Raw genomic sequence first — 16,809 nt, forward strand, 5'->3', positions numbered from 1 at the left:
CTCAAACTTTATTTTCTTAATTACATTTTAACCCAATCATCCTTCCAAATGGCTTTGGATGACATCCTTTCACACTATAATCATCCTACTGGATAGGTTAGACAAAAAGATTTTAACTGGCCCAGTGTTATTTATGAGGCTCCCGGATCAGTGGTGACTTGAAACCCAACCTTCCTGGTCCTGATTTGCAACATTATTCTAGCTAGTCCACCAAAGAATGCTTGAGTTCTTCTCTTCATCTTGTGGAGGACATGTTTTGGGCAGGGCATTGAACTAATAGTTATTGAGCTTTGCTGACACTCCATGTATCTAAAACAGTGGTTCTCAACCTTTTTAATACCGTGACCCCCAACTGGTCGTAAGTCGAGGACTACTCAACTGGTGCAGCACCGTTTGCAGAATGGGACTTTTGGCGGGCTCAGCAGGGCAGAGACAGCCTGGACAATTCCTATTGGCTTTTGAAAGCCAATAGAATTAGACTCTATTCAAGAGAGTCTATTCTATTGGCTTTCAAAAGCCAATAGAATAAAAGGGAGTAGCACAGCTAAGGAAAAGGGGAAAAAATGGCGAACTGCGTTGTTTGGCGATCCCCGTGAAATGGTCATTCGACCCCAAATGGCGTCCCGACCCACAGGTTGAGAACCACTGATCTAAAAGGATATATGTCCAATGTTCTCATTGTAATAGCACCGTAGAGAAGTAGTTTGGTAAGCTGTGCAACCTCGCCTTTTTATAGAAACTTGCTTATTGATAATGACCTTCTGCTATGAAACAGATCCGAAGCCCAAGGAACATAATGTTATCGTTGGTATTATATCACATATAATTTTAGGGCACAAAGTCAAACAGTATAATGTTCTTTTCATTCAGTCAACAGGCCATATGGAGTGGAAAACATCTCTTTTTCTTGAAATAAATTAAAATTTAACTCACTCATGAATCAAATATAATTGTCCTCATATAATGAAATCAATTGTTTTTTCTAACTAAAGGACAGTGTCATTTAAATAAACGGTACCCATTAAAACCTATCAGTCAATATCTAATTTTTTAAAAAATAATGCTTTTTCCTTTAAGGAATAAGAAGATGAATTTTGAATTTGTTCAGAAAGTACATTTGAAGAATGTTATTTCTGCTTGCTTACCCTTAATGATTATAGAATGTGCAAAACATCCAAAACATCACTTTAACAATAACAACAATAACACTTTTTTTCTTCCTTTGTTTAGGGTGACTGTTGGATCTGTATGGAGCTCATGTCTACCTCGTTTGATAAATTTTACAAATATGTATATAGTGTACTAGATGACGTTATTCCAGAAGAAATTCTAGGCAAAATCACTTTAGCTGTAAGTTTTCTTTGAAAGCACCTCTTTTTTGTGCATGCTTCTGATTTACTTTGCTTTGCTTTCCCAAACCAGCTTCTAGACAACAATGGGATCGATTTATTTAAGGCTTATTACTGAAAGAATTCCGATATTCTTCTGACTTCTTTTATTTTGTTTGCTAAAAAAATTGTTTGCAATTCACTGCGTGAAGTATGGGTATGGTATGTATGTGTGTACTTTCTATCCTGCTTCAATCCAGTCAGCTGTTTGATTGATTGAACAGAATTGTAATGCAGAAAATCTTGTAGAAATGATAAATGCAGTTTTAGTCATAACAATTTATCCATAGCAATTCTGAACCAACTACTTAACGCTCTCTTGATTGACATAGAAAAGGATCCAAACAGTTGGACAGGTTGAATGATGTTCATGGGGGTGATGAAAAAGGTGCATAGAATAAAATGCCTCAAAACATCACAATCATCCTGCTACTGTTTCTTAAGCCATATTATTTAAGTAGGAAGAAGAGTCATTCCATGCATTATACTTCCCATCACAACAGTTTAAATATCCCTTGGTCGACTAAGTGGACTTGAGAAAAGCACCAGACAGTTGCTAGCTATATTGAGATTTTAACCGTCTCTAACCTGGAAAACAGAACATGTATAGGAAAAATGAGTGGATCAGTGTGTTTGGAAATAGGGAGCAGGAAGAAAGACGTTTTGTAAGCATATTTTTATGTTTGAGACAATATAGGGAATACTTGTAGTCGCATGTGACCTTTGAAGATTAAAGGAATAGGTTTGTCTTTGTAATAAAATTATTTTTATAGGTAGTCCTCAGATTATGACCATTTGTTCACTGATCATTCAAAGTTACAACAGAGCTGAATGAATGGTAGTTAGAACTGGTCTTCAAAGTTCAGTCATTACCGTGTCCCCACAGATGCATAATCAAAATTTGCTCACTTGGTGACTGGCCTGCATTTACAACCATTGTAGCATCCCATGGTCACATTCTCCTGCCTATCTCTACTACCCATATCTGCCCTTTTGGCTGCTGTTCACTCTGCTGTTTACACACACATACACACCGCTGTCCCCTGCTCACCATCAGCATCTTCTTCCTCCCACTGCTGGCCTATAATCTTGGCAGCGGCATAGCCCAAAATGTGTGCTGAAGCAAGCTTCAGAGAGTGTGCTAGAAGCACTCCTGCAGAAATGATTTGTGGGCTTTAACATACTGGAAGCTGCTAGCCCTTCGTGAATGACTGCAGGAGGAAGGCTGGGCTGAGCAGGCAGAGGACCTGTGGGTAGGCTCTGTCCGTGCTAGCCTCACCACCACACTTTGCTCAGACCAGTTCTTCAGGAACACTTCAAATGCTTGCTATCCTCATCCCTCCACTTCCTCAGTTCCACTGTCATCCCAAGGAGTGTCTCTCACATAGCTGTCACCTTGACCTTAGGAGATGCAGCCTCTCTTGCCTTGCTGGTGACAGAGCACACTTTACCATCCTGACCTACTATGCTTTCCACAATCTGTGGGCTGACAGAGGGAAGGGTCTCCTCCACCCACACCATTACCCCGCCTCCTCCATCTGCTCTAACCCACTACCTCCTGCTCAGCGTGGCATGGAATGCTTCCTTTTGCAGATGGGGCTTTTCTCTCCTGATGTGCTCACTGTGTTTGACCTGGATTATGCCTTCACCCAGCTCCTGGATCCTATGCCAATAAAGGAAAGAAGAAAATGGAGATGGTCAACTAGGGGGACCATGGGGGGCTGGGGAGGTGACCCAAAGGAGAAAGATGGATGTCTGTGGAAAGTTGAGACAAAGATAGTTTGTTCAGGGCAGAAGTTCTTGTCCAAAAACTATGTGGTCCTATTTTAATGACCGCAATCTGGACTACCAAGGCTGCTGTCAATAAGTAATTCAGTTACTACTTTTGTTTTGTTTGATGACTATTTCACTCAACAATGGAAATTCCGATCCTGATTGGTATCATAACCCAAGGGACTACCTTTGTTCATCTTTCTTCTTCCTTTACTGGTACTATTGAGCACTTTCCAATTAATTATCTATTTTATTAACTATGTTGTAAAATTTTATTGTTAAGGCTTTGAAGGGATACTTTTCAATTTCCACCTTATAATTTTTCTGAAAATACATTCTGGAAAGCATTTGTTGATTTGGAATTGTGATATTAATAAGACTAAAGTAAAAACTCCATAAAACTTTCCTCTTCTCTCCTAGACTGTGAAAGCATTAAACCACTTAAAAGAAAACTTGAAAATCATTCACAGAGGTAGGCCTCTCTGGGTATGTTTTTGTTATATAAATAACACATCTTACTTTTCAAACTGGATTTTTGGAAACATATCTACAACTTGGAACCTTTCAGAGACCTTGCGTGTATCTATACATTAATTTAAGACATTTAATTCTGGCACAATTTATATTTTGAAACATTTTAAAAGCCCATTGCTTTTATTTTTTTTAATCTGCTATCATTTCTTATTTGTTTTACTCTTGACTCTGCTATTCTTTCTATTTGTACTGGTGTGGATCTTTTACTTACACATCGATTGCAGGAATATACTTTCAGTTTTATTCCACCCAAAGAATGTTTCCACTAGTAGAGTCGACATATTTGCTCATTTCTGTTTCCATGTTCAGTACTTAGAAAAGGTTCTCTGGAGAGTTGAGGAGTAGGGCATTTGGAACAGGAAGGACTGGTTTTTGGAAGGAACTGTGCAGGAAGTAGGGAAAATTGCCCACTGCTTTTTTTTCCCAAAATGCAGGGGAGTTTCCGGTCCCAAACTAAAAAATAGTTCTTTTTTTTTCTTTTTTCTTTTTGCTTTAAATTGTTATAAATTATTTGAATTTCTAACATTGTAATTTTCCACATCAATTCTCGGGGTATACTATTAATTATGTGAAGTGCATGGATTATAACATTGAAACTCTTTACATTGGAAGCCCAAAATGATCAGCTAGAATAATAGAAGTTCCTTCTTTCATCCTTGGGAAATCTGGATGACCCACTGCCCCTCCCCCAAAAACAAAACTTAAAATGCTGGCTAAAATTACTGCTTAAAGCAAAGGCAAGGAGCCTGAAACTTTCCAGTCTGGATTAAAGCTTCCAGCATTCTCTATTGCGCATTGTGCTGGTTTGACTTGCTAAAAGTTCTAATCCAATTCCTGTGGTTAAAGAAGTAATAGCAGGCATTGTGGATTTAATCTCCTTTTCTTTGCTTTTACCCTTTCATATCACGAGACTCATATATTCAGAACAAGTTTTAGCTAATGAAAAAAAAGCAAATACTTTACCCATCACTTAGTGGAATTAATGTTGACCTTCAGATTCACAATGTGCCTTCATATGTGGGTTAAAAATAACACCTAGTAATTCCTGATGTACATAAAATTATATTTTGCTTTTATGCTGCATAATTTTCATTAAAAACTATAATTTCAATTTGTATGTGTGAGAGAGAGCCCAAACAAGAACAAACTGTTTGCCCATAGCAGATAAAGCTATAAACTGAAAAGCAGGAGCAATTACTATTGGAATGAATGTGTAAAACGAAGAAACATGGATGCTTTGGTGAACATTTTCTTACTAACCTATCTCCTGGGTGCATTCCTTCTATCATATTTATTAAATATAAAAAAGATTTAAGAAAATAGATATTAGTAAATTCTCCTATCACTTAGTTTTTGCAGATTCTCACTAGCCATGAATAATGAATAATGTGTTTTTGCCCACATTCTATCAGAGCTTATTAACGGGGTGCATCAAATAGTTTGATTGTAAACATTCCATGTTTGGAATGTTTCACTCAGAGTTCAGAACACTTTTGGTGAGACCAAAACAGAGTTGAAATTGGGATGTTGGGATTAGAAAAAGCCGTATCAACTTTGAAATATCTGTTGCAAATTCCAAATGTTTGGTACGCAATATTTTTTTTTTTGTAAAAAAAAAAATTTATTTTCGATTTTTCATTACATTCATAAAGAGTACTTCAGATAAAGAATAGAATAAATTTATACACACAACTTTCGGTATTGCTCACCCATTTCCCCCAATATTGGCACACAATATTGATTACGTATGGTAGAGAGAGGATAGAGGACATCAGATTTCTCCAGCAAAGACACAAACAACATCTTGATATTGTTTCTTGTAGTTTAGTAGATTGAAATTAAAAGTATTTTAACTAGAATTTGACTTCATAACTATGTCTTATTTCTTTCAGATATTAAACCTTCCAATATTCTTCTGGATAGAAATGGAAATATTAAACTCTGTGATTTTGGCATTAGTGGACAACTTGTAGACTCCATTGCCAAAACCAGAGATGCTGGATGTCGACCATACATGGCAGTAAGTGGGATTCGAAAATTTATGGGAATAAGAATGAAACCTTTTTTTTTAATATATGTAGAATGATAATAAGTATCCAGGACGAATCCCTGGGTCAGTTTTAATTGCCTAAATTGTTGGATAGATAACTTGGATCTGTTGGCTCATTTGACAGAGCAAGGAATATATGCAAGGCAAGCCCCCAAGCTGGAAATGTAAAAATTACAGCCTAGACACCACATGCAGCCCACCACCTTCTGTTTTGTAACCATGAGAGTGTAGGGAATAAAATATTAGGGAATTATTTTGTACATTTTGGGGAGATAAGGGGCAAAATAGATGCCCTTAGCTTTGCTTGAAGTACTGTTTCATATCTTCAGTTCCATTACTTGTTATAGCAAAGCACCTTTCATTCATTTCATTTGTCCTTGATTTCTGGAATTCTTGAAGCCTTGCTCAACCCTCAAGTTTGCTTATCCTATTCTTGCCAGTAGGCAAAACTATTACCTAGTTCTATTGTTGTTAAGTCCATTGTTTGCCACTTTCTTGTGTGACCTGCTACCCAGACATTCTCTGCATTCTTAATGGACTATGAGACTCAGAGGTATTGAGATTATCTCACCTCCAAAATATATTCATAGGGATCTAGTGGATAAGCAAACTGTATACATTTATGTTCTTATTTAATTTATTTCTCCCTGGATTTTGGGAGGGTTTTCAAAATGGTCTCCAATTCTAAAATTGTAAAAACATAACCTAGACCTAGAATTATTATCATAAAAGCAGAAGGAGAACCAGAACAGAACCAGTAGAATTTTTTTTTAAATCACAACAATAATAAAATAGAACACTTGTCCTCAACAAGTTATTTCTTTCCTGTAGTTTATAATAAGATGGGAAATGGCTGTAGGTCAGGGAAGGGATGGAAAATGATGTGAAACGCCCAAAATCTTCATATATTAATAAACTTAAATTATTGGATGGTATCAAACATTAAGCTATACATGGCAGGAATTGCCAAATTAGGAGTTGAAAAGTTTATATAGATAAATCTCCAGTCAAAGGTTGCTGTAGTTAAATTAATGTCATGGTGTCATATAGATCTTGCCAATATTCCTAAGGGAAAAAAAGAAGAAATTAAAGAGTTGATAGCTTGAACAGCAGTCCAGCACATTTTATTTCACACTTGCTTATATTATTAAGAGAATAGAAAAACAGTGAAGTTTTAATAGCAGTGTCTCCATATGATTATGGAGAATTTAATTCTGGCACATTAATACAGGAATGTTTCTTATTTATAACATTCTTTAAATGAGATTATAGTGATCCCAGAGAAAGGTTTGAAATGAATTCCTTTGGAGGGAATAGGAAAGAGTAGGAAGGTTTCTTGCAGCTGTCTGTCAGTAGTTTTGCAGAGGCAGCGGGAATGTTACACACACATATGAATTGTAAATTGTGTAGCGGTATGGTTGCTAGGGGACAAGCTCTGTTTAATTTTGAAAAAGACCCCCTGAGTGAATTACGATTCTTAGAGATTTGACACAGGCAACAAAAAGAATTCTGTATTTATTTCTAAGTGTCTTAAGTATGCCCTCTCTGGCCAGAGCACATCATTAACATCTCACAAATGTGAATGGCTAGGGCTGAAAGCACACCACTGTTGTGCAGACTAGGGACAATTTCAGTCTCGTTGTAGAACATTACATCCCTGAGTAGCTTTGGAGGCATAGCAAATCATGCACATATTTTAATAATCTTTAATAATCTGGACTCTCTATTAGTGAAAGGACCAGGAACATTTGCAGGAGGGATAAAGGTCTAACTAGGCAGTGTTTAAAAAAGCTTTCTACAATGAAAAGAAGGCGGCAGGGAATGATGATTTCCATGAAGTGCAGAGTTGGGAGACACATTTCACCATCACTGGAATCTTTGCTTCCACTTAAGAGAAAAAGAGTCATTGAAATAGGTTTGGAAATTAGGATTTAGGTTTACTGTGAAAAGAGATGGAGGCGCCTTGAATGTCCAAACTTTAGTATGATAGTAAGTACTCTTAAAAATGTGCCTAAATTTGCTTTGAACAAAAAACAGCTTCACACTCCCTTTTCAGAGCATGCTCCTGATCTGAATTAAAAGCACATTGGTTTCTTACCAGGTTGTGTCGTAAATTATACAAGCAACTAGAGACTCGGTTTAAGCATCAGTTTTAAGAAATGCTTGACATGTAGTTAGGCCTGAAGTATGCTTAGTTGTATCAAATTGTTGATGTATAAACAATTGATCAAATTATGCTGAACTGGCACAATTCATACGGAGCCCAGAAATTGCTAACCAGATTCTAGACCTCTGTTTGGTTTTTGTTCTTCCTTAAAGTGATGTTTGATGAGGGAAATGTTGATGTTAACCTGAAATCTTACCTCCATCTCACTGTGTAATCTTTATACCATTTCTTCATACATTTGATCTTTTTCCTTTATACCTGATTTTTTTCCTATCTTATTTCAGCCAGAGAGGATAGACCCTAGTGCATCCAGGCAAGGATATGATGTCCGTTCTGATGTGTGGAGCTTAGGGATTACATTGGTAAGAAATAATGGGTGTTGCTGAAGAGAAGTTCTTAAATCTGCTTATGAAATGATAGAAGGGTTTGGGAAATGTAAAAGTCAGATAGGTGTTGCTTTTAAAAAGATAAAATATCTGTCTATTCAAACGTCTCATAAGTACATAACTTGGGCTTCTTTGTCCATTTTTTCAGTTTTGCTGTACCGTGTATTGCTGCCCCCTAGTGGACATATAAAATCATTGCTTGTGTAAAGAGTAGAAAGCCATGTCTTTTTAGCATAAATGGAATGGGGGTACCTGTCTAATGAGAAAGTTTAAAATCATTGGTCAGCACCAGTGGCAGATTTGAAGGAGCATGAAACGTTAACCTTTTCATCATTAGTATAAATTTTTATATATGTATCTCTGACTATGAGAAATAAATGTATGTTCTGTTTAGCTTCAACTGATTAGCCTAGACTTTTCTTGAATCAAGGCTATGTACTTTGTGCGAAGCTATACTAGAAGATTGTCACAAAGCTACAGTTTATACAGAATGCACACATTCTAATGGGAATGGCTAAGTATGATCTCCCAGGCACAACTGAAGGGATTACTACTTGTATATCATGTCCTCAGTAACTTAGAATGTAAACTATTAAAAGTTCATTTCCCTTGTACTGGCTTACCATACTTTGTGATGATCTGTAGTTTCACTAATAATGCAACTGCTGCTGCTTTTACCTTATTTATAGTGAATTGTTGAATTTATTTCACAGGAAGGTAACCTTCAAATGACTAAGCTTAACATAATGCTTAAAATACTTGTTTCGTCATTCATAGTAGATATAATTGCCCGGATCTTTACTCTTAACTATTTAGGAGTGTTAGATCTGCAGTTCGCTTACTGTCTCAGCTGGAATGCTTTGATTTGTGTTTTATAATTGTTATAGAACTGTTGTATTACATTATATCCCTCACCCAGCTCCTTCAGAAAGAAGAATAGTGTACAATAAACAATAGCAGCAATAACTGATTCTATTTTTGTGAACTTTGTGTTGAATAATTCGCCCTGTGTGTTTTGTGCTGTCTCTTTGCTGCAGTATGAGTTAGCCACAGGACGTTTTCCCTATCCTAAATGGAATAGTGTATTTGATCAGCTGACACAAGTGGTCAAAGGAGATCCACCACAACTGAGCAACTCAGAGGAACGGGAGTTCTCCCAAAGTTTTATCAACTTTGTCAACTTGTGGTGAGTGTGTCTCATTCTGATCTTATTCTGGATGAATGTTTTAGGGCAGTTATTCTCACAGGGGGGCCGTGAAGGTTTGAAGAAATGTAAATCTTGAGTTAAGTCTTGGGGACTTAACTTGTGCCAAGGTCCGTGGCTACAACAGGTATTTAAAGGGGATCCATGGTGAAGAAAAGGATGAGAACCACTGGTTTAGGGTATACGTCTATAATATCTATGTAAATAAATTTGTATAATATGCTAAGGTGAAATATGTTTGTTTTTCAAAAGTAAATCCAACCAGTGTGTTTTTTGCATAACATGGTTGATGCCTTACACTTAAAGTATGATAATGGGAACTAGTCAACTATAACTTATTTAATAAGCCTTTCTTAGTAATGTGTTCCAATCACTTCAGACAGTTAAATTTCAGATTTTAAATTAATACTAGTCTTTATTTACTGTGACATTTCGGTGTAACCTTGAAAAATATTTTTTTCTGCAAAGCTAATTTTAAAAAAGGGAAGGAAACCTGTAAAATAACACTTTTTTTAAAAAAAGATCATAAAATGCAAGAAGGAAACTCACAGCATGACCAAAAATATGGTTTAAAATTAAAAAGCTCAAATTATTATAACTTATTTATAAGTCCTGAGTAAACAGAATGATCTGTGCTAATTGAACCACAAAATTGAATCCTGTATCTGGGGTGTTACGACTGAGTAGGTATTTTCATTTTAAGTATGAATTGGTGTGCCATACCTAAGGTTCTGATTGAGACAATATGCTAAACAGGAGTGAATGGAGATAATAATTTTCTATCCAGAGCATGCTATGGCCCTATAGCTGGGCCTAAAATTTTCTAACAAGTAAGACTGCTCATTTGGGCATGGACTCACAAGTGTCTAGCACTTGGAGTGGAATAGTGCTGATCGCATTCACATCATTCCGAAGGCGTAGGCCAGGGGTAGGCTCAGGAATTCTGGGAGTTGAAGTCCATGAGTCATAAAAGAGCCAAGGTTGCCTACCCCTGGCGTAGGCAATAGGGTAGCCTATTTTTTCCACTGTTCCAAGTCAGTAACTCTGCTCACTAAGATTGATAAGGGTTAATCAAAATATTTGGATGACATTGTACTGCCTACCTTTGCTATAGTATCTAGTGACAAGAATTGATAGACTTCTTCTACTGGCTGTATTTGCAGCTTTGCAATGCATTTGTTACAATATATTGGAGATAGAATGGTTTCTGAGTCTTGTTGAAATTAGTATACCAGATGGGAAATATTATCGAATCTACCAGTAAAATAATTGCAAACCAAACAGGAATTCAGACATTTAAAATGACAAGGATAAAATAAGTTGCTTTTGAACTTTAAATTATGTAAAAAGGAAAGCAGAAGAAAGATATTTTTAAGATTAATGAACTTTCTGTGTAGTGTAACTTGAGTAGTAAACTAATAAAATTTCCTTTGAGACATGCTGAACTCCTGATGATTTCATGGAAATATCCATGTCAGTTTCTGAACAATAGTACAGAAATAGGTTTTACAGTTTGTTTGGAAACTTGGTCAGTCTGTTTTCTTGTTAATGTTTCAAACACTTTATAAAACACATTTTGACCATCAGCTTGTGGCTTAATAAGCAATATTTAAACTGTTTTTTGAAACCCATTTCACAATTCCGTTGCACACAAAGGGCAAAACCTAGGAAGCTGCAGTTAAACTATAGGTTCTCCTTATGTCAAACTGGAGCTTTATTTATTGGCTTTTAAATAAACCAGAATATGGATGCTATTTTAGCTTTTGTAGCAGTTTCTTTTTACTCTGTCTCACAATAAACAAAATCAAGGCAGGGCTGTTTTGAATTTCTTATGCTTTCTTAGAACTAAACAATCTTTTCTAAAATTCTTCCTTTAACATTTTCTCATTCTGTTGCCAATCCCACCTCTACTCCAAGAACTGCACTGGATTGCTCACTTTGCTTCCAGGTGAAATTCAAGGTGCTGGTTGTCATTAAACCTTTTCTGGATTTGTGGGACCACCATCTCCCAGGATATGATAGGATTCAGTAGGGTGGGCTCACTATATGTCTGCTTGATAAGAGATTGTGACCATCAGGGGCCACATACACGTCTTTTCAGTTGCAAACCCTTCCCTTGGAACTGCACTCCGCAAATACTCAATTGACCCTCCTGGCTTTTAGAAAATTGACAAAAATCTGATTGTTCCATCAAACTGAGAGAACAGTTGTGATTTCCTCTTGGGTTGCGGTTTAAGGCCTTTTTACTATTGCTGTTACTGTATTTATTCAGGGTTTGCAGTTCCATAGGAATGTGGACATAGTTGTATGGTTATAATTTCCAATATTGGAGAGCTATCCACTGTTGGTGGATTGGAGTGGCCTATAAATCTTGCAATTGAATGAATAAGTTAATCACAATCATTTGTCAATCACAAGTTCATGTTGATTGAAATGCATAGGCAATTCTTTTTTCACTTTGTGTGTTACAGAAAGCTAAAGTCAGTTATAATTTCTTTTGCTGACATGAAGGAACAGCTCACATAAAGAGAGTTTTTTAGTAGCTTATTAAACTAAACTGAAACTTAGCTTGTTAAACTAAACTGTTTAAACTGTTTCAATCTGGATAGAATGGCTCTTCCTGCTGGTTTTCATGTAAATGTTGTTTTTACAATACAGCTATTCTTAATGGGCTGCAGGAGTTGATGTATAGAAAAGCTTTAACAAAGTGATATTATTTATTTTGTAGCATTGGGAAAGTCCAAGGTTTTCTCTTAAAAAGAAGCTGTTATTTTCCCTATTTTCCAGCTTTGTTCTGTCTGATTATTGATCAACTGTTAATTATTGATTATTGGTATTTTGACAGGATAAGCTAATATAATAGAGTCTTTTTTAAAAAAAACTGTTTCTAAGGGGTTAGAACAGGCTTGGAAGGAAGAAAAAAGGAAGCACAGATATATGAGTGCTACAGATTTAAGGCATTCGTGAGGATAGAATTTGAAAACAAGTAATAGTCTATAGCAGTGTTGGTGAACCTATGGCACGGGTACCAGAGGTGGCACTCAGAGCCCTCTCTCTGGGCACACACGCCGTCGCCCCAGTCCTAGGCCTTGAGCTGGGTTTTATAAACCTTTTCACTTTACGCCTCTGCTGCCGTGTGCAAAAAAAAAAAAAAGGTTTAATCAATGAGTCAATTTCAACTTCTCACGGAAAAAAAAAGATCTTGCAAAGTTGGAATTGATTGATTGAACTTTTTAGTCCCATCCAGTCTGCCATTATCACTGCAGCCATGTCCACCTAATTGGCCACACTCACCTAATTGGCCACGTTCACCCAATTGGCCACACCCATCCGGCATTCGATAATGCATAAGTGGGTTTGGGGTTGCAGTTTGGGCATTTGGTCTCTAAAAGGTTCACCATCATTGGTCTATAGGTTATAGAAACTTAGCAGAAAAATGAATATGTGTCAAAAAACATTAGAATTACCTGTTTCTGATCATTCGTTTAATTTGTGCTGTTCAAGAATTAACTCAAATGCTTTTCTTCAATCATTTTCATGTGTAATCTTTTTTATTAATCTTTTTAGCCTTACAAAGGATGAATCCAAAAGGCCAAAGTATAAGGAGCTTCTGGTGAGTATGGAGTAAGAACCTATCAGCAAAATTTAACTGAAGGTTTAGATGATCCCTGTCATGAAGAATGATTGAAGCTCTGTAATAGAAACATTGGTACTTTTCATCCTGTAGAATATCACCTATATTGCACATATAGAATTAAGTGATGGTTGCTTCTCTGTATGGTGTACAAATCATCTTTTCCCCTAGGTTTGGATTATAAAATTGAAATTCTGTGCTTGGATAATAGACTTGCACAACAGTTTATTTTAAATAATTTGTAGACTTCATTTGAAGGGCTTCAGTCAAATCATGTCTCTTTTACAGATTCTTATTCTGAAAGTTTTATGGCTATTTTAAACCATTGAGGATTGTTTTTTCCTAATAAGAATTTTTTTAGAAATTATGGCAATAGCTCATAGAATTTAAGATACATAGAAACACTGAATATTTTTACGTCCTATAGATACCTTTTGTGATCACGTTTACTGACAGTGAGATTGTTTTGTTCCTCTTTTCTTCCAGAAACATCCCTTCATTCTAATGTATGAGGAACGAACAGTGGATGTTGCATGCTATGTTTGTAAAATCCTGGATCAAATGCCAACAACTCCCAGCTCACCAATGTATGTTGATTGATACTGCTGCTATATCAAAACTGTAGTGCAAGTGCTGAGAGAAAGCAAGATGTACAGAATCTTCACCCCATATTGCAGTGTTTTAATGCTCGCCCAGACACCATGTGCAATAATGTTGGTGTTTCTCCTCCATTCTGTCTGTAAATCATTGTCACTTACAAAGTGCATCCATGTAATATCCGATTTCACAGTGTTAGAGTCAAGTCAAAGAGAGACTTTGTTTTGCTCTTTTTGTGGACATATACATAAAAATGTGGAAATAAGTAACATTTTATTTGTTGGCCATGATTGGATAGCACCTAAAGTTAAGTTCTAAACTCAGAAACTTCTCAGCAGCTACTGGAGGGATTTTATTCTCAAACTCTTCCAACTGCTACAAATAATTTAAAGGAAAGGAAGTTGTTGGTCTGCCTGATTCGAAATGTAAAAAATACTGCCTGGGAGACAGTAAATTGTGCAGCCGAATGGAGCTACTTTTACCTTCTGGAGCTAGCAAAGGCAAACGGGGGATAATATATAAATATATAAATATATATATAAATATATTTTTCTTCACAAAGTGCAATAGATTGAGTTGAAATTCTGTTGCTTTTCAGCCACAGTGTATATTTTTTAAAACAGTGCAGCTCAGCAGAACTTCATAATGTTGGGGGAGGAAAGAGTGATCATGTAAAATGGATTATTTCTTTACCAAAAACATTCAGTGCGTTGAAAGAGCTAACAATTCAACTTACAAGAGAGGAGGAATAATGTATTCTTTCACTTTCCGAAGAAACCAATCTTCAGCAGAACTAGTATCCTACAAACTGTTAACCAGTGACATAAAATTCTGGACTGAGGAATTATTAAACTATTCAGTGGAATTTAACTGGCTTGTGACCCCTGATTTCTAACTGTAACCAGGTGATTAGCTGGCTAACTTTCACATTTGGAAAGGACAGTGGATGGCCTGCAGTTGTGAATTACATTATTAATGAACTCCTGATGTGGTTTGGATCTCTGCTTCATGTCTGATACCCAGTATCAAAGCAGATAAGCTTCCTCCCTCTCTTGCAATTCAATATTTGTACTTCCAAAAGCATAGCAAAATGGTGCTAATTAGTTTGATGTACTTTGGATGAAGAATTCAATTTCCACTGAATTATTCTGAAAATGGAATTCAGTTTTTATGATGGCTTGTTGATATATCTTATGGAGAAAATTGCTGAGCCATTACCAACCTGATGGCATATAATCAATATTGCTAATATAAGGGGATTAATGTGTTAAATTCTTCAAAGGACAGAGTGACAGAACAAGGCATTTTAATATTGTCAATACAAAAAAAAAAGCCATACAAAATTAAACCGGTATTCATTTTTTCAGCTATATTTGATGAAATACTAATTTCTAAGTGACAACGGAAAGGAAGTGTCCTTTTAAAGACACAGCAGAAACAAAATTTTATTTCTGTAGCCAGTTAACTGTTATATTTCTAGTTTACCAACTTTAATAAACTTTCAAGAGGTAAAACAGTCAAAACAAGAACCTTTGTCTCTGCAAGAACATATGAAATAAAAAGTAAGATATTGTTTGAATGGAATTTGGACTTCAATAATGCAATAATTTTTCTTTTTAGTCCTTTCAGGCAAAAAAAATTATAGAGCTTTCCAGCCTTACGTAACAATTTCCTGTTGGTTCTTCCTTGTCTTTGCCAAAAATAAAAAATAAAAAAATGAATAATTGTTATAGAGCCCCATTTCCCAATTCTGTTATTTGTTTATATAAGCAGAATATTTCCATGCAGTTGATCAGAAAATGGAGGTAGCTTCCAACGCAGGCTCAGTGCAATGGAAGTCCTAGCATATTAATCATAGATTGTTATAATATTATTGTATAATAATATTATTATACTATTAAGGGTGCAGCATTTATATTACAGTGTATGTTTATAAAGATGTATAGTGTTCAGAAGCTGTGAAAATAGTGTAAGAACTGTACATTGTGAGCTCTGGTTAATTTCTTCTTCTTCTTGTACTATAGCAAAAAGTGTATAAAAGTTTATTGATAAGTTGATGTGCAGGGATATTGCCTAATCGTCTGTAAGTAAAATGGAGTTTCACAACATGATGGCTTTTAAAAGCTTCCAACTATTTTATCTTTTCCTGAATTGACTTCCTGTTCTATTTAAGATATTCTACATGGAATCAAAGTGTTTAATGTAATAATTCTATTTTTTTTTCGCCTGCAGGTCAGTTGTAATAAATCAAAGATGCAACGTAGACCTTGTTAATTTTTATTATAAGGTCAGGTATGCAATGGGGAAATCAATAAATGCCACCTTTCTCTGGCCAGTTTCCCCTATTTATTGAAAAGAAAAAAAATAAAATAGATGGCGGAACTAAGGTGATTCTTTTCCCATCTTAAACAAAAACCATAAGCTCTATTTGATCATTGATGTATTTTAAACAGGTATTTGTCCTTGCCTCATGAACCATTTCTGCTGATGCATCACCTAAATAATCATGATTACTTAACTTCTATTGCAACTGGGACCTGGAGTATTGCTTGAGTGGTCTAGTCATTTCTTATGCATATTTTTAATGTATCCCAAAACTTCACTATTTCGGCAGTGGCATCATAAGAGCATAAGCTGTGTACTCCTGGATGTGACTCCTGGCCCATCAGCAGTCTGTTCTCATGGTGGCCAACCAACTGTCCAAGAAAGCTCACTGATCTTCCAGTTGGTGGTCTTCAGAGGCAATTGTATTGCCATTGAGGCTAATCGCCATTGATCCCCATGATTTTCTTGAATTGGTCCAAATCTTTTTTGAAGCCCGTTAAGCTGGTAGTCAGCATTGTAGTGAATCTCAAGGTTGAATCATGCATTATGTAAAAAAAAAATACTTTCTTTCCCCATATTTCCTGACTCTTCCAGGATTCAACTTCATTGGGTGATCTCTCGTTCTAGTACTTTTGAGAAGGGGAAATAGCTTCTAGTCCCCTTGCATCTTGTCACACCATGCATAATTTTTTGTATACCTCAATCATGTATCTTCTCATTTACCTCTGGTCTAATCTAAAAGGCCTCACGT

The 16,809-nt window shown here is 36.0% G+C and overlaps 2 protein-coding genes across 10 annotated transcripts in view; one reads left to right on the forward strand and one right to left on the reverse strand.

The window, feature by feature from the left end:
* Positions 1-16,263, forward strand: part of MAP2K4 (mitogen-activated protein kinase kinase 4) — a 68,199-nt gene extending 51,936 nt beyond the window's left edge. For all 9 annotated transcript variants that reach the window (XM_039321993.1, XM_039321991.1, XM_039321986.1 and 6 more), the window contains 7 exons: positions 1,231-1,350; positions 3,582-3,633; positions 5,588-5,715; positions 8,197-8,274; positions 9,336-9,484; positions 13,070-13,115; positions 13,623-16,263. In XM_039321993.1, the coding sequence (XP_039177927.1) occupies positions 1,231-1,350; positions 3,582-3,633; positions 5,588-5,715; positions 8,197-8,274; positions 9,336-9,484; positions 13,070-13,115; positions 13,623-13,736 (687 nt within the window). In that variant the 3' untranslated portion in view covers positions 13,737-16,263. The remainder of the gene's footprint in view (positions 1-1,230; positions 1,351-3,581; positions 3,634-5,587; positions 5,716-8,196; positions 8,275-9,335; positions 9,485-13,069; positions 13,116-13,622) is intronic.
* Positions 5,728-16,809, reverse strand: part of MYOCD (myocardin) — a 198,463-nt gene continuing 187,381 nt past the window's right edge. The window contains exon 15 of the mRNA XM_039321984.1: positions 5,728-6,810. Within this exon, the coding sequence (XP_039177918.1) occupies positions 6,788-6,810 (23 nt within the window). The 3' untranslated portion in view covers positions 5,728-6,787. The remainder of the gene's footprint in view (positions 6,811-16,809) is intronic.

This window comes from Crotalus tigris, unplaced genomic scaffold (genome assembly GCF_016545835.1).
Source record: "Crotalus tigris isolate CLP2741 ecotype Arizona unplaced genomic scaffold, ASM1654583v1 scf7180000023830.6690815, whole genome shotgun sequence".
NCBI lineage: Eukaryota > Metazoa > Chordata > Lepidosauria > Squamata > Viperidae > Crotalus > Crotalus tigris.